At 46.7% G+C, this 22,873-nt stretch overlaps 1 protein-coding gene across 2 annotated transcripts; it reads right to left on the bottom strand.

Annotated features, from left to right (window-relative positions):
• Window positions 1-10,172: 10,172 nt before the first annotated feature.
• TLX1 (T cell leukemia homeobox 1) lies at window positions 10,173-22,280 on the bottom strand. 2 transcript variants are annotated; one of them, XM_024100486.3, is made up of 3 exons: window positions 21,350-22,280; window positions 17,498-17,735; window positions 10,173-11,687 (listed from the first exon to the last, which is right to left on the bottom strand). In XM_024100486.3, the coding sequence occupies exons 1-3, from the start codon at window positions 21,822-21,824 to the stop codon at window positions 11,465-11,467; spliced, it is 936 nt and encodes a 311-aa protein (XP_023956254.1). In that variant the 5' UTR covers window positions 21,825-22,280; the 3' UTR covers window positions 10,173-11,464. The 2 variants fall into 2 exon arrangements, with proteins under 2 accessions (XP_023956254.1, XP_005303526.1); XM_005303469.4 differs by having other exon boundaries at window positions 17,498-17,699.
• Window positions 22,281-22,873: the final 593 nt, after the last annotated feature.

Raw genomic sequence — 22,873 nt, 5'->3', positions numbered from 1 at the left:
GAGCTAAGGGTGACCTGAGCTCTGTTTGCTTGGGCGCTAAGGCAAGGGACTAGCCAATGGAAGATCCTTACAATGGACTTTCACACCAGCACCGTGCAAAGCGGCAGAGGATGAAAAGACTGGGGATCTCTGGCTGCATTTCTAATGCAGTCCCGCGCATACACACATGGACAGAAATAATTCTACAAGGGGCCACATACATTTCTGGCCACAGGAGGACCTCCTCTCCCTTCTCTCATTTTAGCTAGCCTGCGTGGCATCGTTTAGAAGGTTCGCTTCTAGGAGGACCTGCTCCCATTGTTATGGGAGAAAAGCCAGCGCACAGAGGTAGCATTGTGCCCTAACTTCGGACTCAGTCTGGTCTCCATTGGCAAGGAGTTCCACAGCCTCGCACTACTGCACTAATCAGTAAAGGTTTAGGCATAAATTGCAGACAGCCTGCAGGCTTACAATGTTGCTATCTAACGGCCCTTGAACTAGACTGCCCTGGCCTCACGTGTTTCATTTGCAATATAACTGTATTATCCTTCCCAGCGAATCTCCTCGGGACTAGACTTCTAACACAGCATATCTTTTATAAAATGGGGTGACCAGAACTGCACGCAATATTCAAGCTGTGGGTGTACCATGGATTAATATAGTGGCATTATGATATTTACTGTTTTATGATCTATCCCTTTCCCAATGGTTCCTAATATTCTCCTAGCTTTTTTGACTGCCGCTGCACATTGAGTGGTTGTTTTCAGAGAACTATCCACAATGACTCCAAGATCTCTCTCTTGAGTGGTAACAGTAACAGCTACGTTAGGCCCCATCATTTTGGATGTATACTTGGGATTATGTTTTCTGATGTGCATTACTTTGCATTTATCAGCATTGAATTTCACCTGCCATTTTGTTGCCCAGTCACCCAGTTTTGTATGATCCCTTTGTAACTCTTCGCAGTCTGCTTTGGACTTAACTGTCTTGAATAATTTTGTATCATCCACAAACATTGCCACCTGTTTACCCCTTTTTCCAGGTAATTTATGAATATGTTAAACGGTACAGGTCCCAGTACAGATCCCTGGGGGACCCCCCTATTCACTGTTCTCTTTATTCTGAAATTTGACTGTTTATTCCTACCCTTTCTTTCCTGTCTTTTAACCAGGTACTGATCCATGAGAGAACCTTCCATCTTGTCCAGACTGCTTAGTTTGCTTAAGAGCCTTTGCTGAGGGACCTTGTCAAAGGCTTTCTGAATGTCCAAGTACACTATATCCACTGGATCACCTTTGTCCGCGTTTGTTGACCCTCTCAAAGAATTCTAATAGATCGATGAGGCACGATTTTCCTTGACAAAAGCAGTATTGATCCTTCCCCAACAAATTGTGTTCATCTATGTGTCTGATAATTCTGTTCTTTACTGTAGTTTCAAACAATTTGTCTGCTACTGAAGTTAGGTTTACTGGCCTGTAATCGCCAGGATCGCCTCTGGAGCCTTTTTTAAAAATCAGCATCCCATTAGCTATCCTCCAGTCATCTGGTACAGAAGCTGATTTAAGAGATAGGTTACATCATTTTACAAGTGTCAATCCGTGTGGCACCACTGTGGTTTATGGAGCCAGGCTGACTCACACTAGCTGAGGAGGTGTTGTCCATGCATCCAGCCTATTTACATGAGACTCTGCATTCTTTTAAATAAGAGACATAGAATGTATGGGGGAAATATGTAGGTCACAGACAAAAGATTCCCAGGGCCCCAATCCTCAAAGCTGTTTAGGCCAATGGGAGTTAGGCACCTGGATACCTTTGAGGATCTGGGCCTACGTACCTTTGTCATTGGGGGAGAACTGGGCACCATCCTAGGCAAACTTCTGAACCTGCCTAGGCCCCAATGTGTGACAAAGAGATCCACAAAAAATTATTCATTTAGGAAACTTAAAAGGTTGTGGGATTCCTCCATTTCCTGGAAACAACTCCTTCGGCCAGGTCAGTTTCGTGCTTCCTTATTTCTGCTGTACATAATTTTCTGCAATAAAAGTGAGGGGGGTGCAAATTTTGTAGGGGATGTAAGTAACTTTGGGGCTGAAATGAGCAATGCCCAAGAGGCTGAGGAAAGGAGACAGGCAGAGATTGGGAATGAGAGGGATGATGCAAACTGAGGATAGACAGTTCCAGCAGTCATTTCCTGAGAGATTAAAGGCACCCGAAAAACTGACTGCAACTCTGACTCCTCCCCCATCCACTCGACACAGTGGCATCGGGAAATAGTTGTTTAGAACGGCCCCTTTCTCCTGAGCTCCCTCAGAACTTTTCCCTAGGCCTTTCACCCCTTCTCAGGCGAGTGGCTAGGAAGAGAAGCTCACTGCCCCAAAGAGCTTTTAATGTACATAGACAATACAGACAAAAGGTGGCAGAAAGGAAGGATTATTATCCCCATTTTACAGATTGGAAATGGAGGCACCGAGCGATTAAGTGACTTGCCCAAGGCTACCCAGAAAGTCTGTGGCAGAGCCAAGAATTGAGGACAGCTCTCCTGAGTTTGGGGTCATAGTCAGAAGACCGTGGTTCCTGAAAGAGCACCTCCACCATGACAGCAGGCACTGTGGGCTTCCCAGCCCCAAACTGGTGACTATCCAGCCCCGCCAGCTTCCATGGGGCAGCCACCAGTTCTGAGCCAGGAATCTCTCAGCCTCCTGGTCTGGCCTGATAACCTCAGGGCTAGCACCCTCTACACCGTCTCCTCCTTCACCTTGAAGTTATGCAGCCACTGCTTCTCGTCTCCAGCCTCAAGAACAACTCATGCTCACCACTGCCCGCGGCCCAGACCCAAAAGCATTGCTTTATCTGCTTGAAGATCATCCCCACGTGCTGCACGCAGCCATCTTTCCCAGGTGGTGATGAGTGCGTGATTGTCCAGTGATGACTTCTGGGAGCTGGTGGTCTCAGTCTCTTGTTCTCCAGAGATACTGACAAAATACCCTCTACCAGCTTCTTCCAGCGCCTCACCACTGCTTTTCAACACTGCCCTGGAAACCTCTCTATCTGAGCAAGCATTCGCTTTCCATTGCTAGAAACTGTACTCTGGCTCCAAGTGATGGGAGTTTCCTAAGCATGATGGGAATGTGACTTTTTTCCCCACCGTTCCTCTGGGCTCCCAGAAGTCACTGCTCCCCGGCGTGGGAACAGTGTGGCTGGGGGGGCACACTCTACAGTTAGTGCTAAGACAATGGGTCAATTGCCAGTAGTCTGAAAGTGGACAAGGCCGGAGAGAGAGCAGCTATTATGGGTTAGATTCTGATCTCAGGTACCTGGGTGTGAGTCTGAAGGAACTCTGTTGAAATCAATGGAGTTACTCCAGTCTAACTGAGGTCAGAATCTAGCCCCATAAAAAAAGAAGCAAGTGCTCTATATGGATACAGCACAGGATTGGGAGTCAAGAGACCTGGGTTCTGCCACTGGCCTGCTGCGCGACCTTGGGCAAGTCACTTCCCCGCTCCATGCCTCAGTTTCCCCTCCTACACTTTGCCTACTTAGACTGTAAGCTGCTTATGTATTTGTACAGCATCCAGCACAATGGGGCTCCAATCTCACTTAAGGCCTCTCAGGATATGTCTACAGGGCATTTTAAAACCCGTGGTAGCAAGTCTCAGATCCCGGGTCTACAGACTTGAGCTCACACTCTGGTGTTACATGCAGCAGTGTGGATGGCGTGGCGTGGGCTGGAGCTCCGGCTCTGAGGCCTGTGGAGTGCAGCCCCAGGTTCCAAGACCCCTGCTGCCGTGGGTTTTAGAACAAACCCTGGTTGCTACTATTCCGCTACTAGAACGCTGCTGTGTTTTCTGAAAGCCTACAGGGAAGTTTAGTCCATCTGTTAAATGAAACATGTAACTAAGTCAAAACACGCATTAAAAATGAGCCACAAGCAGCGATATTTGACAACGAAATGATTTTCTAACGTCTCAACATGAGGAAATCACAGAATCGTTAGCAAATTTAGCCTCTCCCTATGTTTTGATGGTTCATGAGGGCAGTCCCTGTGCGTTAATTTCCCCCTGTCTAGTTTCAAAAGACAGATATTGATTTTTTTCCTGTGAATCCTTGATTTGTTATTTTTAGTAGGCAGCTGCCTATGAGAGAGAGACAGCCAGACAACCACAACCTATTCCAGTGACAGGGGATTGATACATTCTTTAAAGGAACTGGGAAAGCAAGATGTCTCAAGTCTTACCTGCCACTGCTGAAAAATCCAAAACAATTTAAAGGTTGCAAGATAGAGCCGCTCCATTTGTTTCTGATCATTAAATTGTTTACTCAAAGGAGGATGAAAGCTCAGTAACGGACACTGAGTTTCAGGCTGAATTGGACAGATTATTTTTGCACAAAATGAAACACATGGAAAATATTTTTTCAACTCTTTAGCGGTTTCCGGGTCCACAAAAAAGAGTTCCACTCTATAGCCCAGCCCGCAAACATGTATGCACTTGAGTGGCTTTGTAGAAGAAAGTATCAGAGTTAGTCTGTATCCACAAAAACAACGAGGAGTCTGGTGGCATCTTAAAGACTAACAGATTTATTTGGAAAAAGAACAGAAGTACTTGTGGCACCTTAGAGACTAACAAATTTAAGGTGCCACAAGTCCGCCTGTTCTTTTTGCAGATACAGACTAACACGGCTGCTACTCTGAAACCTAGAATTATTTGGGCATAAGCTTTCATGGATAAAAAACCCACTTCTTATCCGGACTCCTTGTTGTTTTTGTAGAAGAAAGTAAGCCAGGAAATCTTTTATTTTCCCACCATGAAAAATTTATATGAAAATGGACATTTTTGTCATTTTCTTCAACACATTTGGGGGTTTGGCTGAAAACGTTCATTTTTAGATGGAAAAGAAATGTTTGCGGGGGGGGGGGGGGAGCCAAAAATGATCAGGGTTACTGGCTTTCAATTAAACCCAATTTCTTTCTTTCTTTGTTTCGCTACAACTTTTATTTTGTCAACATGCCAGTCTCCATTGAGAAAATCTTTTCATGGAAAATTTTGTACCAGCCTGAGTACATAATTAGGCTCTGACTCAACCAGGGACTTAAACATATGTCTGACGGAACGAACATAACTGCTCCCACTGAAATCTTGCTGAATAGGGACCTTAGATATTAGACTCTTCGGGGCAGGGACTATATTTTTGTTTTGAGCATGTGCTGCCCCGAACACGACGGGGCACCAGTACCCTCTAGATGCCACCAAAATGCAAATAAATGATAATAGTCCCGTTGAGTTCAATAGAACTTACCCCCATGCATTGTTGTGTGGAGGGTCACAGCCTGGGTGTGTAATAGGAATAAAATAGAAGCCATATTAGAGAACACCTGTGCCGGTCAGTCCCTTCCTGGGAGAAATAAGAGGTACAGGTGACCTTGTAGGTGCTACCGTATATAGGGACATAGGACAGGTGCAGTACCTGGTGGGGCATCCAGTCCATTTCCCTGCTATCACACGCAACCCTTTATAAATGCATCGAGATCCACCTTAAAACCAATTAGGTTGTTTGCCCTGTACTGCTCCTACTGGGAGACTTGTTCAAGAACCTACCTCCTCTGATGGTTAGAACCGTTCTTCTCAGTTCCAGCTAAATCCATTCATGCCTGGTTGAGCTCCATTTGCTCTTGTGCCAATATTGTTCTTTAGTTTAAATAGTTCTTCTCCTTCCCTGGGGTTTATCCTCCAATGGATTTATTAATAAGCTATACTAATACTGCTAAGGTCCAATATATCAGCCCAGGATGTATCAGGGATTAAGCTGATATTTCACTTACGCTTAGCCAACAAGGTGTCAGTTCAGCAAGGTACTTGAGCAAGTGCCTAACTTTAAGAACAAAAAAACTCCTGGGGCTTCAAAGGCTTGATCCTGCCCAGGGTGGAGCACTCTGGCCTGGAGCCGGCAAAGCACCTAAGTATATGCTTAATCTTAAATACAGGAGTGGTACCAGTGAAGTCAATGGGACTACGCGCATGCTGAACCAGAGTTCTCAGCCCCCTTGGGGGATCAAGCCCAAAGTTAGGCATGTATTAATTACTGAGTTGAATTGGGCTAAAAGTCAAGACAAACGCAGACATAATCAGCTAGGCTCTCTCTTTTTCAGAACTGCACAGATATTTCATTTCTACACTGTGACGCTGGGCAGACCAGGCCACCGTCAGCATGTTTCAACGGACCACTGACAAACACCGAGCTGGAAACAGTCTGGCTCACCTGTGCGTTAGTATTGTTGAACCAGCTATTAGCATTATAAGAATGTCTTTAGACTTTATGGACTGCTTGTGAGTGGCCATCGGCATTAATCTCAGGCATAGCATCTTTATCCCTTATTGTAGAGTAATAGTTGAGCAGTTGTATTGTGAGCCTCTGTGACTCCGTAAATCACCAGACGGGAGAGAGACATGAACTAGTGGGAAGTGCTGATCTCCAACCGAAGGTGTTACGTCCTGCCCCACGGGGAAGGACCATCAACACTAGACAGACTATTGAGAGACATTAAAGAGGACAAAAGATGATTGTTTTGCCCTCCCTCCCCATCTGTGAAGTTGAGTCATTCATGTGTATTCCTCCCATCAGCTGAATTTGCAGCTCAGAGCCCAAGGAAGGAGGCAGATAAAAACCCCTAACTAGAAAGAACTGTATCTCTGTGCTGCCTGGACTCCAAGGCCTGGTCTACACTGTGTGTGCGGCGGGGGGTGGAGGGATTGATCTAAGTTACGCAACTTCAGCTACGTGAATAACGTCGCTGAAGTCGACGTACTTAGATCGACTTACCGTGGTGTCTTCACTGCAGTGAGTCGACTGCTGCCGCTCCCCCGTCGACTCTGCCTGTGCCTCTCGCGGCACTGGAGTATAGGAGTCGACATGAGAGCGCTTGGGGGTTGATTTATTGCGTCTAGACTAGACGCGACAAATCAACCCCCGCTGGATCGATCGCTGTCCGCCGATTTGGCGGGTAGTGTAGACAAACCCTAAGAGGCAAAGTTTGCTAGCCATGAGCAAGAGATCCACAGTGCTCAGCCTGGGTTAGCCCTAAAAGTCATCGAGATCTTGCTTATTACAGAAGCTTCTATTTCTTTTTGAAACTTAAGATTGGAACTCATTTGCATGTGTATGTTCACCTGCTTTAACCTTGTAAATAATTCTCCAATTTCCTTTTCCTAGTTAATAAATCTGTATATAGTTTACTATTGGATTGGCTACAAGCACTGTCTTTGGTGTGAGATCTAAGGTGCAATTGACCTGGGGTAAATGACTGGTCCTTTGGGACTGGGAGTAACCTGAATATTGTTGTGAATTTTGGTATAAGGAACCATCTAGCACAAAGGCAGGCTCACCTGAGTGGCAAAATAGATTGGAGTACCCAAGGGGACTGTCTGTAACTCTGACAAGGCCGTTATTGTGAGTGGGGAGTTTACACCTGATATTTGGTTGGTGAAATCCAAGTACACCTCTACCTCGATATAACGCTGTCCTCGGGAGCCAAAAAATCTTACCGCGTTATAGGTGAAACCGCGTTATATTGAACTTGCTTTGATCCACCGGAGTGCGTGGCCCCCCCGCCCCCGGAGCACTGCTTTACCACGTTATATCCGAATTCGTGTTCTATTGGGTAGCATTATATTAAGGTAGAGGTGTATAGACCTCTCAGCCAATCTGGGGTTTGTGCCCTGTTTCCTGACAGGGTGCCCTAAGGTTGGTGCTCAAGATCACTGCACACAAATCCAACTGCATATTTCATGCTAGATTTGTTTGGATTTTTCCCCCTTCTGCCAATGCTTGTTGCACCTTAGTTTGCTTGTCCTAGCTCCTGGCAGACAAACAATGGAAATCCATTTTGAACTCAGGCAGGTTTCACACCTGGGACTTGTGGGGCTTTAAGGTAAATGGAAGTGAAAAACAACTTTCCATGTGTCCTAGGGTGATTTTATTCCTGAGTCCAAATAGGTACAATATGAAAAATCAAATCAGCTTTCAGCATTATATAATAGCCCCTGGATAAATTTGAGGTAATGTCAGTATACAAAATAGATATAATTATATCTCATTATTTCATGTCATTCCTTATCATTTTAATTCCATCACATTTCAGGCAATGTTTGTAATGTTTAGGTACACATTGCTTTAATAACTTGAAGCATGTATGCTGGCATCAAAACCATTTTGCAGCTAAACTCATTTTAATAAGAATAAGAAAAATGTTTTACCAGAAGACCCTTCCAGAAATGATCATTCCAGAAACAAAGAGGAATGGTAAGATGGTTTTCTGTATTTGATTTTACTGCTAGTCTCATTTCATACTGAGCTTATATTCTTCTAACCAGAAAGATTGCTACCGAAGTAAAGGATTTTCTCATTTCTAAAATAAAATATTGCTAAATGCACATATATAAGCAAACACACATTTGGGTGTGTAGCTTTCTTGGGAAATATTTTGAAGTATAAAATGAGTCACTTTGCAATTCTAAAATAGCTTTTTGGGTATGAAATTGTAAAGAATTGATATGTCACAATAATAATAAACAAAATATTCATAATATTAATAGTGAGGACTGTGCTCATTCTGATTGGTCAGTGCCTTGCCCTGGAAGGAACACTTGAAAACAAAACCACATCTTAGCCCTATTGCTAATATTAAGTAATCGAAGATCGTATTCTCTCCTCTTCTCTCTAGCAGCCCACACTTAAACAGGCACTTAGAGCAGAGAAAGGAATTCAAAGTTACAAAAATCTTCGGCACGTGTCTGGGGAAATGCAAACTATTTTATTCTGGCTGCTGTTTGTGAACAGTTGTGTAGGATATAAACAGATCTGCAAAAAAATCAGTTTTCTTTGTACTTATTTCTCTCTGTGTGTGCATCTGTGTGCGTCCATGTCCGATTTAAGGATCAAAAAACCCTTGAGTGCCATGAATTTTGGTTTCAACTCTGCCGTAATTAGTAAAAAAAAAAAAAATCTTCTTTGCTTTGCCCTGCTGTAACTTGCACTAAAGTGATGTTTGCAGCTTTCTAAATTCACAGAAGACTCGGGCTCTTTTATTACGTGCTTTCTGCACTGAGGGCTTGACACAAAGCTCACTGAAGCCAATGACAGTCTTTCCGTTGCCTTCACTAGGCTTGGGCGCAGGCTCTCACTGAATTTGGAAGCGGGCCTTTTAAGGGCCTGATCCTGCAAACATCTCTGAGCCAGTAATGATTATGAGCGGAAATAAGCTCTATTATGAAGTCAGTGCAACATCTCCAGGTAGCATAAGCCCTAACGGCCTAGTCCAAAGCCCACAGAAGTCAGAGAGAATTTTTTCCAGTGACTTCAGTCTGCTTTGGCCAAGGGTTTGTCTACATGAAGAATAGGATTCTCAAATAGGGAGCAATTGCTCTATAAGGATTCTGGTCAACTTCTCCCTATAAACAAGTCCTAATATCTATAGAATGGCCAAAGCACTTAAAGATGGGCTTAATTTTAAGCATACAAGTAATCCCATTCCGATTCTGCAAAGTCATAGAATCATAGGCCTGGAAGGGACCTCGAGAGGTCATCTAGTCCAGTCCCCTGCACTCATGGCAGGACTAAGTATTATCTAGACCATCCCTGACAGGGGTTTGTCTAACCTGCTCTTAAAAATCTCCAATGATGGAGATTCCACAACCTCCCTAGGCAATTTATTCCAGTGCTTAACCACCCCGACAGTTAGGAAGTTTTTCCTAATGTCCAACCTAGACCTCCCTTGCTGGAATTTAAGCCCATTGCTTCTTGTCCTATCCTCAGCTGTTAAGAAGAACAATTTTTCTCCTTCCTCCTTGTCACAACCTTTTATGTACTTGAAAACTGTTATATCCCCTCTCGGTCATCTCTTCTCCAAACTAAAGTCCTTAGCATCTGCTTAATTTAAGCACATCAGCAGTCCCAAAGAAGTGCTTAAAGTTAAGCAGCTGCTAAGTGCTTTGCTGGTTTTATACCTAAAAATGTTTGCAGGATTTGGGGTAAAATGTATTACATACCCCTCTAGGTGCTGAAGCCAAGAAGACGCTACATAAATGGAAAGGGAAAATTAATTCCATTTATACCTCAACCTTAATTTTGAAGGCAGTTGCTATGCGACGTCTGGTGTAATAGTCCCTCTTGGAACTGAGTACAAAAACAAGAGCCTTAGCTGATTTGTCCAGTATCCTGGACCCTCTTTTATTATTATTATTATTCTTTTGTATCCACATAAATTACACAAGCACTTTATAAAATGAATACACATGAAACACCTTAGAAGTGCATAACTTAAAACAAACAAACAAACAGATGAATGCCTTTAAAAAACTCACTGAAAATAGTTTTGATTGATTGTTTGTACCAGCTGCTTAAATTGGCAGTGCTGTTTTAGATTATAAGTAACTGAAAAATATATACTGTGTATATATATCTATATATATATTCTTGGAGTTTGCTATAAGAAGTGCTTGACTTAAGCATGTCTCCTTCCCTCAATACAATTAAAGAAATGAGTTAAACAGTTGAAAGTGAAAGATTTTCCCCCCAACGTAAGTTGACTTCTAGAGCAAAAAAAGTAAAAGAAAATATTGAACAACATTTGTAAATCATACCGAAATAATCCACTGAATGAAACTGCATTGTCTCTGCAGAATGCCACAGATGTCTCAAGAGTTATTAAAATATAAGTTGATCAACGCAGAGTCTGTGGTATCCAGGGAAACAGTTTGGAATCTTCATACAATTATTTGCAATATGGTGTTTACTATCTTGAAAGGTCTGTCAGTTTCCTCTCTTATTCCCCCACTGGAAAAATATAATAATTAAAAGGAGGAAGAGACATTCCTAGGTGAAATCCAAGGAGTTCACTTCCTCTGCAAGTGGAAATCACCAGGCGAAAGAATAAAGCTGGGCTGTGTTGTCCATTTGTTGAATCCAGTCTGTGCTTTTCTTTTCCACCAATGACCCAGGCGGCGGTGAGGGGGTTTGTTAAAGAAACGTCAAAGCTCCATTCCAAGGAAGGGAGAACTATTTAATTTTAAATGACCAGTCTAAAAAATGTATACGAAGAAACCAAAGGCCTGCACTGGCTGTAGACAGAATCCAGGGAAGATTTCCTCCATGGATTCTGAAAGGATGCCATGGGGCTAACATATTTTTATTTTCTGGGAATAATTAAGGGAGCTCCTCATTGTTCATTGTCCGGTAATGGAGACTTTCGAAAGACAGAAAGGGAAATGTCTCTTTTATCTGAATAATCCAGCAGGTGATTGGAAGCTTCTTTTTTTTTTTTCCCCCCTCCCCTTCTTCCCGCCAACAGGATATTTGCTGACTCAGCACATTGGAAGTGTGGGGCTCTTGGGTGACAGCGTGTGGGGGTAGTTTCCTGTGGGGAAGAAGGATACTTCGCTTGGGTGGCTCGTAACGCAGTGTGTGTGCGGGGGGGACCACTGGGTCGTGGGCTCTATTCACAAGCAGAGGCGACGGAGGTGACGCTGGTGATCTTGGACGAGTCATCGGACCAAGGCTGGAGGTTCTGGAGGGCGAAGAGGGAAGAGTTGTGGACACAGATGGGGTCTGCCTGGAGGGGCTGATTGATGCTTTTCTGGAAGGCCTCCTGCTGGAGCTGCATGAGGATACGGTTGGCTTGCTGTCTCTCGGCCTCCCTCTCCTCTGCAGTTTGTCGCCTGGGAGAAAACAATAATCAGGAATGATTTATATCATGGTAGAGCTGCCTTGCCATGGTCAAGGCCTCACCGTGCCGGGCGCTGTACAGACATACAGTGAGAGACTCGTGGAAGGCCACAAAGCAGAGAATAATATGCATGTCTCCTAAATCCCAGCCCAGGGCACTAGCCACTGGACCACACTGTCTTTCCATTACCCTCCTTAAGAAAAGGGAAGCACCAAGCAAAATCCAAAGCTTCCTTTGTGGCCATGGGTGCAGGACATGTTCTGATCAAGGAAGCTATGAACTGTCCATAGGAGCAGAGAAGACCGAGGTGGAAGAGACCTAATTAAGTTAAATCTACCCCTCCCCCCAACCCATCCCCCTGGCCAATGCAGGATTGTTCCTAGCTCTCCGGGACTGTGCCCAGCCTACTGCAAATGACTGCAGCCAGGGACCTTGGGAAATTATTCCCGAGAGGTCCCAAGGAAAAGCCGACTTCCTTCACTCGCCCAGTGTCTGGGCTGCATTGGCAACAGCTTTGAGCGAAGTGACCAATTCCTTTGGTCTCCGGGAAGATCCCTTTTAGCACAGCACTCCCCCCAGCACGCACACACACACGGCCCCTTGCCTGGGTGCCCAGTCAGGCCCCTTGAAATAACTTTGGCCAAAACCTGAGCTCCTTTCCTTTCTCAGGCAAAACCCCATTCACTTCAGCAGGTGAGGATCTCAGGATAGAACCACGCAGAAAGTTCTGTTCCATCTCTCGGGTTGTATACACTGCAGAGAGTGGAACACCAGGGTTGGTCTGATCTCTCCTGGAAACCATGTGGCCTACTGTGGATCTCAGGTTACAGTGTCTGTGGATGGGCTCAACTCACTATCCTTCCGGTTACTTTTCACTATGTTCCCCCCAGGGCTAGCCAGACAGAGAAAATCAAGCAGGACAGCTGGAAGTTCACTGAGTCAAATGGAAACCAGGACTAGTTGGTCCTCACCCCATTGTGCCGCTTGGTTCCATGGCACTGTCTCCCCCCTTTGGAGTATCCGGCGTGGAAAGGACTATATATATATATGAATGAATCAAAGGCCCTGGGAAAACATGCACCACCCAGCTTAAGTTTTCCTGGTATATTAGGCCTTTTGTGTTTTCCATATGAGGTCCAGAATGGCTCCCTTTAGGGGCTATCCGGGTATGAAAAGCAGAGGCATTTCGTCTGCCTATCCACCCTGTGTCGAAAATCAGCCAAGAAAAATTCCTTCCCTCTCTGCTTCGCTGGTGGTAATTACCAGATTTGTGGCCTTATCTGTCATTTTTTCTGGCTCTGTACTGAGCCGTCACACTTTGTAAGGCATTGTTTTAAAATCAATGTATAATGAAACTCCTGTTTGTTTGGGTTTTCTTTTGCTATTGATCCCCGGAAAGGTTTCAGTTCATAACCCATTAGAGCTGGAAAAAAACTAAGTTGCTGGGTTATCTGTGGGAAATTGGAGTCCTGCCGGCAGTAGAAAGTTCAGGGACTCCAAGCAGTTTCTCAGCTCAAATACTGAGTGGAATGTTATTGACAAGAGTCACTGCATGTATATTTCACATCTACAAAGAGCGTGAAATATACATTTTTTATCTGATCTCCTCTCTTTCCTCCCTGACCCACGCTGCTTAATTCATCCGGCATTATTTATCATGTAGCTGAGTCAATGTGTTATTTCATTCGGGAAAAGCAGTTCTGAGGCCCGGTTTTTATTAAAGACACGGTGTAAAATAAGTTTGGCTGGCACTAATTTCTTGACAACTGTCAGGTCATAGCTTCATGGGATCCGAGACAGCCCTGTAACCTTCTTCTCCGACTTCAAAACCACCACCACCACCAATACCTGCCGTGTTAAAACAGGACAAAATTCAACGTATGCAGCCAATTAGTTTCTGAATAAGAGGCAAGGAAAGAATTGCATAAATAATATACGAGTTTTCCTTCCACAGCAAATTTACTCTTGATGCATATTTAATACTGTTTTGACTTCATCGAGAAATGTAACGCAGCCGCCTTTATAATTAGTGGTAACAGATTATTAATTTCACACTGGGACATTATTCTCAGTTAACACAGTTCTCAGCAAAAAAAAAAAAAAACATTTTTCAAACCCAGAGAGAAATAAATACCGCACGGTGTAAAAACACCAGGATCCAGGCAATTTATTTAAATATTGCAACGGAAGGACAACATATTAGTAATAATCATTTACTACAGCCCATTGCCTTAATTGCAAATATGTAAATTATGGAAGACCTCCCCCCAGCAGGAATATGAAGTGTCTAGCCAGGGGCCCTGCCCTACCCTGCTCCGATGGGAGATTTTCAGGGCGAGCAGGATCGCCCTAAAGGACACGGGACCGATCATATGGGATTTTTACCCGTGTGAGGCTTTAAAGATCGGACCCTATATCACTGTAGGCCCCGATCCAGCTCCCCTTCTACTCACCGAGCGCGTTCCCCATTGATTGCAATGGCTCAGGGTTGAACGTGACCGAACGGGACTCGGTGACAGGGATTTGTTCCCTGTTACGGGACGCGCTGGCAAATCGCACCGTTGCTGCCCTTTGGAAACGTCCTTTCGACCCCGTATCGATCTCATTCCCCTACAGTAACAGCCCCTGCCAGACCCCACCGCCCAAGGACTGGCCCTGACTTCAGCTCGCTTCACTGTCCCCAGCAGGAGGCTCTGGGGTTAGAATTAAGGCAATTACATGATGTTTGCAACAACTGTCCGGGTACAGACAACTCCGGCGATTGTCCCCTTTCGGATTCCCACTCCTATTCAATAACTTCCCATTGCAGAACTTGTAGACTGGCTGTTACATCAGAGCGCTAGCGCCCTGGTGACTTGTGGTTTATATATATCTTGTTTGCTTCATAGGATCAGAGAATGTGAGTCTATATTTAACTTTTTTTTATCATTCACGTCTTTTCCGTTTCCCTTCTGGGGCCGCCAAAACTATTCCCTGGCAGTTGTGCAGTGAATACACCACTCTCCAGCGGCATGGTTGGGTAAGAGAGATTGAAAGCTATTCCATCCGCTACCAATTCCAATCCGAACTCCCGGAGTTGACAACATACAATAATTGACTTTAGACTCCTGGAGCTCGGAACACAGGAGGAGTTATTTCATACGCGATGCGCTTTCATTAAACCTCGTGTATTTATTGAAACATCTGTCTTCCAATTCCTTTCCGCACATCCTAGCAAACGCGGTTGTGTACAATTCTCGCGCTAAACATTATATCTAATCTCCTAGATTTGTCTCTTTTTACCCGACAACTCACCTCTATCTGTCTGTGGCATTTTCCCCATTAATGCTAGCAGAAATCTGACTTATAGCAAGGAAGGGAAAATTGATTTTTAACCGCGTAGCGTTACTGTGCATGAAGGATTTTTAAAAGCAAATTGAGATCAACCTATTCTAAGAGCTGATCGCTTCTGGATTATAAATAGCGTTGTCCAATATATACAAGATGATTTTTAAAAAACCGAAGCAGACGGTATTTTGTTTTGCGGAGGACTTGAGGATGTAACCCTTTAGTCCTTTAAAAATCAAGTCAACAATACTTCAGAGCTCCACATTAGAGATTTCAAACCATTCTCTGTAAAAACTTCCTTTTTAACAATGGTTATTGTCACACCCTTTCTTGGCTGGTCCTGTACGTTGGAAGGTAAGTAAAGAAAACAAGACGGGTTTCATTTCTTAAATGGCCTTTGTGTAACTACAAAACCCCAATGGGATTTGTTCGAAGTTAGCCCCCCTCGCTTTTAGCATATCCAGTCCCTTCAAAGACTTCCAAATCTACCCCCAGTTCATCTCCCCAGCACTTCCAGGACTGCTGGGGCTTTTCAAATAAACACCAACTCATATTGCTGTCTTTTTAGGGCACGGTACTGAAATCCACAATCCCTTATTACTAATCGAAATGTTCTGGTGGCTGGTGTGAAAATGAATAGCTCAATTCATACCCTCATGACACATGGGGAATGGCTTCTGGCAACATCCACTCCCTTTAGACACTCTGGAAAGAGTCCCTGACGGGAGACAATTCTATTCTATTGCCACGTGGCCCCGGACAAGAGTTTTTCTCCTTACGCCCCCCTACGCGAGCCGAATTAATTCGGAGAACGCTACATTTACAATCCCATAGACATGTAGGTACACACAGGCGCGTTTCGATCTGTACACATAGTCATAACAGAAAAAATAAAACCGAACAAACACCCTCAAAGGCCATAGAGTCAAAATGACATGCTAGACATTTCCGTCTCCTCCGCAGTGTTTACAACTCCCCCAAATACACCCCAAAGATGCCTGTTCACAGTAAAAATTGCCTCCCCATTGGGTAGCCTCGTTTTTTTAAAATGAAACATCATTTTATTCGGGTTTTTCTCCTCCGGAAATGGTTTTCCATTATTATTGGCCCGTATTGTTCCCTGTATGAAACTACCAGGGCAGTTTTAAGCCAGTTGGAAGAGACGGGTTACCTCGAGACAGACTCGGGGGAAGATCATTAGCTGATATAAATTGCCTTAGCTCTGGGGGGAGTAGAGAGAGTCGATCAGAAATCCACTCCCAAACAGTTGCATTGATTGTTGGTAGGCCATGAATATATATATGAAGGGGGCCTATTTTTCTCACAGGTCAGATGGACAGAACTGCTGGTGTTTGGGGACACCCGTCTCCTGCGTTTAATACCATATGTACTTTTTAAAGCACTAAACCCAAAGGATCCCTCCAAAGAGAGAGAGAAAACTGGTGTCGGAAACACCTCCCTGAACCAAAATCAACAAGGAGTCCTTGTGGCACCTTAGAGACAATAACAACAAGGAGTCTGGTGGCACCTTAAAGACTAACAGATTTATTTGGGCATAAGCTTTCGTGGGTAAAAACCTCACTTCTTGGGATGCATCTTTTGTAGATACAGACTAACAAGGCTACCCCCTGATACTTAGAGACAATCAAATTTAAGCTTATGCCCAAACAAATGTGTTAGTCTCTAAGGTGCCACGAGGTCTCCTGGTTGTTTTTGTTGATACAGACTAACGCGGCTGCCCCTCTGAAATCTTCCTGATCCAAGTTTCTCCACTTGTCCGGATCCCAACGGAGTCACCCGTTCTGTGTCCTGCATGTCCACTCCACTTCACTTCTGCTACAGCACGTGGCCAGGTCACTGATCCGGAGTGATCAGCGCTGACCAGCTCACCCAAGGGTAGACACCTCTCTCGGGCTGTGGGGTTTGAACGGACATCTCCGTGTGTGTGTCCCTCCCATCAGCGCTCATTTCAACCGAACCAATGCCTCGGGCGACCACAAAACTCCCTCTCTCTGGCTAAGCCTCCGGCTTTGCTGAACACAGCGGTGTCCCCTGTGCAATGCAGCCGGTCCTAGTGCCCAGAACCGCAGGCTCGGAGTATTTTCACATTCAAACGGGCCTGGGAGTTTCCTCCAACGGGACAAAAGCTCCGATTCTGAAACCATTTAAAGGGCAGCGGCCTGCGAGGAGAGACCCAACCCCACACCCCGAGGGGGCAAACCTCAGTCACACACACACACAGATCAACACCCGGGGCATAGCCCCGAGCGGTGCCTGCGTGGTAATAACCACACAGACGCGCAATAACACAACGCGCACCAGACAATGCACAGAGAGGCACGTCCTAAAGGAAGCAAACCCCAGACACTGGGCAAAGACAATAGACACAATCACACACCCGACCAAATACCCCCCATCAGACAAAGAGCGCGCGCACACACACACACACACCCAGAGGAGGGTTTTGCTTCTCACCTCCATTTTGTCCTCCTGTTCTGGAACCAGGTCTTCACCTGGGCATCTGTCATCTTGAGGGCCTTGGCCAGGGCGGCCCGCTCGGCCGAGGCCAGGTACTTCTGCCGGTGAAACCGCTTCTCCAGCTCGCAGATCTGCAGCCGGGTGAAAGACGTCCGGGGTTTCTTTTTCTTGGGCGGCGTCCGGTTCTGGTAGGGGTGACCTATACGGCGTGTTACAGTGAAGGGTGAGAGGGCCACTGGGGTGGGAGACGGGGCGAGGGGTGGGAGTGAGGGGGGCAAAGAAGCAAGCAGCATAATATCAGGAGGGGTCCACAAGCCATAGCAAAGACAGACACAGAGAGAGAAGGTGAGGTCAGTGGGCAGAGCCTGGCCTGGGGTGCGGGGGGGGGGGGGTTAACCAGGGCCCATGCTGCCCTGAGCTAAAGCTGCTAATAGCATGCTGCAAAGCACACACCCCCCCCCCCCGCCTAACCTTCCCCAGCAATAAACACCCTCTCTGCCAGGGCCTGATCAGACACAAACCTCCCACAGCCCAGAACCCTACCACGGCACACCCGGCTCTCACTTTGGGGGGGGGTTAGTAATGCGCGGTGGGACGATGCCTGGTGTTGCTAGAACAGCCCAAACAGACCGGGAAAGGCCCCACCGGGGCGGGGGGTGGGTGAGCAGTGATCAATTCGCTGCAGCACCCAGGGGTGCCCAGCCGGAGGTAGTTCAGGGGCACGGTTTGCCTGTCATCGCGACGGGGAGCGTGGGCAGTTTCTCAAACTAGGGAACTTGATTGACTCGGTCAGTCCAGACGCTCAGAGAGCTGCCTTGGGAAGAAGTCGGTGTCAGACGCGTGTTTCAAATACAGCTCTGTGCGTTTGTTTATTTCATGTAAAGAGGAAAACTCCCCCCCCCCCCGCGAGAAAGTTCCTGGATTGCTCTGAATGTGACAAATCCGATTAATGGCATTAGCAACACAAACACGGGCTACTGGGTTAAGAAAGCGAATGGGGGGGGGGATTCTTTGTGGAATGAATCATCTCTCTGAAATTGACAGATTTCCACAATTCAGATTTGCTTTAGTCCTTGGTGTATACATGAAGGTGATTTTTTGTCTGTTTGTTTGTTTGTTTGTTTTGTTTTGTTAAATCCTTTTGGTCGCGCTGTTTAATCCAATTAATCAAGTATCTGCCATAACTGATCATCTATTTCCCCTGAATTAGGACTGACCCTCCCACAGAATTCTCTTTAAACATGAATATCCGACCTCGTCCTGCTGTAACATTAAGTTTACAATCCGATCCTGCACCGACTTCCACGGAGCACAAACGCGTGTTTACTCCCCCCCCTTTCTCACTATATTCAGCCGCGGAAATCGCTGGAGTGGAGCGAAATCATTTCGATGGGAGGCTCATCACTGCAGAAACGGCTCCTGGAATTAGTTTTGCTGTTTATTCAATTGTAGCCGTTTTTATTAGTCGCGGAATAACACCTCTAGGCCTGCACTGAAGCGAGGTACTAGGGTATCGCCCATTCCACAGAGAAGCTAGAAAAATACTATTATTGGAGCGATCTAAAATGTCTTCTGTCTACCTATATTTCCGTCTACTTCTCGGCAGGGCCTCTTACCCCTCTCGCTCGCTATTAGAACTAAGCTCCCGTTTTGACCGTCCCTTTCCGAGACAGCGCAGAGAAACGCACGCCCTGCTCCCTGTTCCGGCACAAACAGAACCAGGCTGGAACGGAATGGAAAAATACAGGCCCCTCAATCTTTTCGAGCACCTAGACGGTCCTGAAGCTAAACAGTACCTTCCTTCCACACCGCAGAGGAAACTCGGATGAGAGGGGAACATTTGCTGTAAATTTAAGGCAAAACGGCCTTTTGTGTTAGTTGCCTAATTAGGATCTATCATGCATTTAACTCCCCCCCCCCCGCCCCATTACTACTCATAGATCTGCGACATGGGTTAATATCTAGTGGCCAAAGCACATGGCAAAGAGTTATTCCAGTGCAAACGGTACAGTACACCCCCGATGGAATAATCTGTCCCCCCTTTCTAGCAGTTAGACATTCTCCGTCTTTAAACTCATCGAATTGCTGAGTTTAATACTCAGCAGTAACAATAACTAATAATACTACGGGAGGGATTTTGTCTCTGGGAAGCCCTTGTGTACAGCGTTTCTCCACGGGCATTTCTAGGTGCAGTCATCTGTCTTTAACCAGCCTAATTCGCCACCTCTTGCAGTTATAGTTTATTATATCCCCCGGTTCCCACTCAGGAAAAAGTTCCACTTGTGGCCAGGAGAGTTTGGCCCGTGTAATAGAGTACTAAAGGTCAAATATGGCCTGTCATCCGAGGATCTCCAAGCGCTCTGGAAACAATGATTAAATTAAGCCTTATTCCCCCTGGGAGGTAGATAAAGACTTCATTCGTTTGTATTTTTAATTATAGGAGTAAATTGGTATCAGATCAAAATTAGATTTAAAAAGAATCCCTCCAGCGGATCACACTGGAAAGTATAAATTAACCAGGGACTGCTTTAAAGGGGACGGATTGTTCCCATTTTATAATTTCTCTGCCGTTTCAACACACTCAGTTTGGCGGGGGATTCGCTGCCCGGTTCACACCCGAACAGTCCTCCCGCCGCCCACTAGACACCGCTTTGGGTCTGGGGGGTAAACAACTGAATCCGAAAGCGAAGCGAAGGAGCAGCCCTTAAATCTATTGCTCGGCCCTGCCGGTGGAAGCCGCGTTGTCTGTTCATTATTATATGCTGCATTAGCCTCGCTTGGGAACTGCAACAACACAGTTTCGCCGAGGAAATGAACATTGACCCGTAATCTTCACTGAAGAAAAACGAGGGCAAAAACTTGTTAAAAATCATAGACACGTGAACTTCCTTTTGGAGCCTCGACATCATTAAATGAGAGAACTCCAGTTCCCTCCTCTCGGTGCTTCCCTGTTATTAGAGCCAACAAATGAACGATCCTTCCCGCAGTTATGTGCCTGCATTAAACCCTCAATTTAAAAACAAATCCGCGCGTAGCCTTCTCCTTCCGTGCGAAGTTACGGATAAAAACAAACAAACAAACCATTCTTTTCCGAACCAAGCCCCCCTGAACATCTGAGCCTGCACAAACTTTTGCAACTCTTTTAGGGGCGAGTTTAAAGGAATTAAATGTCGCCTCCATTGTTAATTTACTGTTATTATTAGACCCTAACTGCTCTCTTAGTCAAATCCAATCTGTACTAATGACTGATTCATTTCTAAACCCCGCTCTCCCTTGGCTATCTTCGCACCCAATAGCCAAACAACCCCCCGTAATTAATAAATAATCCCGTTCAGGCGGATTCACCACCGGGATCACGGATTGCGGGCCATCTTTTGATTTTAGCCGAGCTCTGGTCAAGTGTAGGTAGTCTCTTGGTCTAACCAAGGCCCTGATCAAGTGTCTTGATGGTTTTGGTCTTTTGGCCTCGAGATGAAAACCTTGTCTTTGCTTCTGGGACCTTGAAGTGAAAAAATTCTTTTTCCTCCTCGGCCTCATTACTGCCTGCCTCAGTGGCTGGCCCGGGACTAATTCTCTGTAGGGCTTTGCCTCGCTGTGCCCATTGCCCGGACCCTGTAGAGCGGGGCCGGGGTCTTGGTGACCACCCCGGAATCAATGGATTCCCCCGGCCAATCCCGGCCGCTTGCAAAGGGCAGCGAAGGGAGGCCAGGGGACAGCTCTGTCGGTCGCGGCGGGGAGGGGACCTGCCAGAGGTGGGCCAGGCAGAGCGGTGGTGGGGACCGGACAGGCGCGGGCAGACAGGTAGGCGAGCCGGGCTGCGGCGCGCCTGGGAGCCGGGACGGGACTCACCTGTGAACCTGTCTTTCGTGTATCGCCTGTTGCTCTCCATCCAGGGGAAAGTGAGTCCCGTGAGGTTGTTCATGGTGTTCACCGAGGGCACGGTGGGCATCCCGGTGGAGAGGGGCTGGTGCCCCCCTCCAGCCAGCGGCCTGTGCGCCGGCACCCGGATCACGCCCCCCGCCGAGCTCAGGCTGTTCCCGTTCATGGCCACCCCCATGTTGACGTTGTAGGAGCCCGGCAGGGAAGCCATGCTGCAGGCGCCCGGGTAAGCCCCGGCCGAGCCGCCGTTCGCCCCGTAGCTGCCCGTCATGGTGTTGTAGGCGCTGCTGACGATGCAGCTCAAGCCGTAGTCGGAGGAGTCTTGCAGCCGGGAGCCGGAGATCATGCAGCTGCCTTGGTCCGGGTTGTTGAGGATCTGGTCGATTCCAAAGCTGATGGGCTCGGCGTGGTTCTGGTGGAGGTGGTGCGCCCCTATATGATCCATGCTGCCGCCCCTAATCCCCCTACACAACAGAAAAGGTGGGGCCCCTGCTCCAGGCCAGGGCCGGCTCAGGGAAGAGATTTACACCGCGTGCCGCTCCGGTTTCGCTTCGCTTCTCCCCAAAGCCTCCGAGGAGGCTGGAAGTGGGGGGGAAAAGACGGGCTGGAAAGAAGCGAGAGCGGAGATTTGGGAGAGAATGGGTGAGTGCGAGCGCGCGTCGGGACTCTGCCTCGGCGGCGAGGGCATCAATCATGTTACCAAAAGGCCTGCTGCTTCTAGGCCCTGGGTCTCCATTGGCTGGATCCTGAGAGCAGCTGAGTGAATGACAGTCAGGGAAGAGAGAGAGAGAGAGAGAGAGAGAGGAGAAAATGAGTTTCGTTCAGAGCCCAAAAAACCCAGGCTAGCCAGAGCCTTATAAAGTCAAGTCACCCCAGCTAAGGCGCAAAGGAGGTAGCCTGCAACTGCCGGCCGTTTCTTTGTGCAATCGACTAGCTCACGTTTTCTCTAAGCATCCACAGACCCCCCCCCCCCCTCTGGTGTAGTTCTCGTCCCTCCCACCCAGCCCTGGGAGAGGGTCACGGACACGCGGGCCTTTCCGCCACCACGTGAAACCGCCGCAGGTATTTCGCTGCCATTGTGCAAAGCACCTCGTGCCCAGACCAAGAAGGTAAAAGCTTAAACGGCGCTGGAGTTGCAATGGCTGGGCGAGAAGGGCCGGGGGGCTCCTTTCTTCTTCCAAAGTCTGAGGAGCGGAGGGGGCAGAAATATGTAAAACGGCGCGATCTCGTGCCTGGATCGCTGTCCCTGTAGACACCCGCGCTCCAGGATTGTATTCGGTGTTTAGATTTTCATATAGAAATCTGCTGTTGTTTGTAGAAATCTAAATACAGAACAAAATATTAGGCAGAAGACTTACAAAGGAGATAGATAGCTAGATGGATGGGGGGAGGGATAGCTCAGTGGTTTGAGCATTGGTCTACTAAACCCAGGGTTGTGAGTTCAATCCTTGAGGGGGCCATTTAGGGAACTGGGATAAAAATCTGTCTGGGGAT

The sequence above is a fragment of the Chrysemys picta genome, chromosome 7 (genome assembly GCF_011386835.1).
Source record: "Chrysemys picta bellii isolate R12L10 chromosome 7, ASM1138683v2, whole genome shotgun sequence".
NCBI lineage: Eukaryota > Metazoa > Chordata > Testudines > Emydidae > Chrysemys > Chrysemys picta.
The sequence above is the reverse complement of the archived record's forward strand: the minus strand, read 5'-3'. Positions and strand labels throughout refer to the sequence as shown.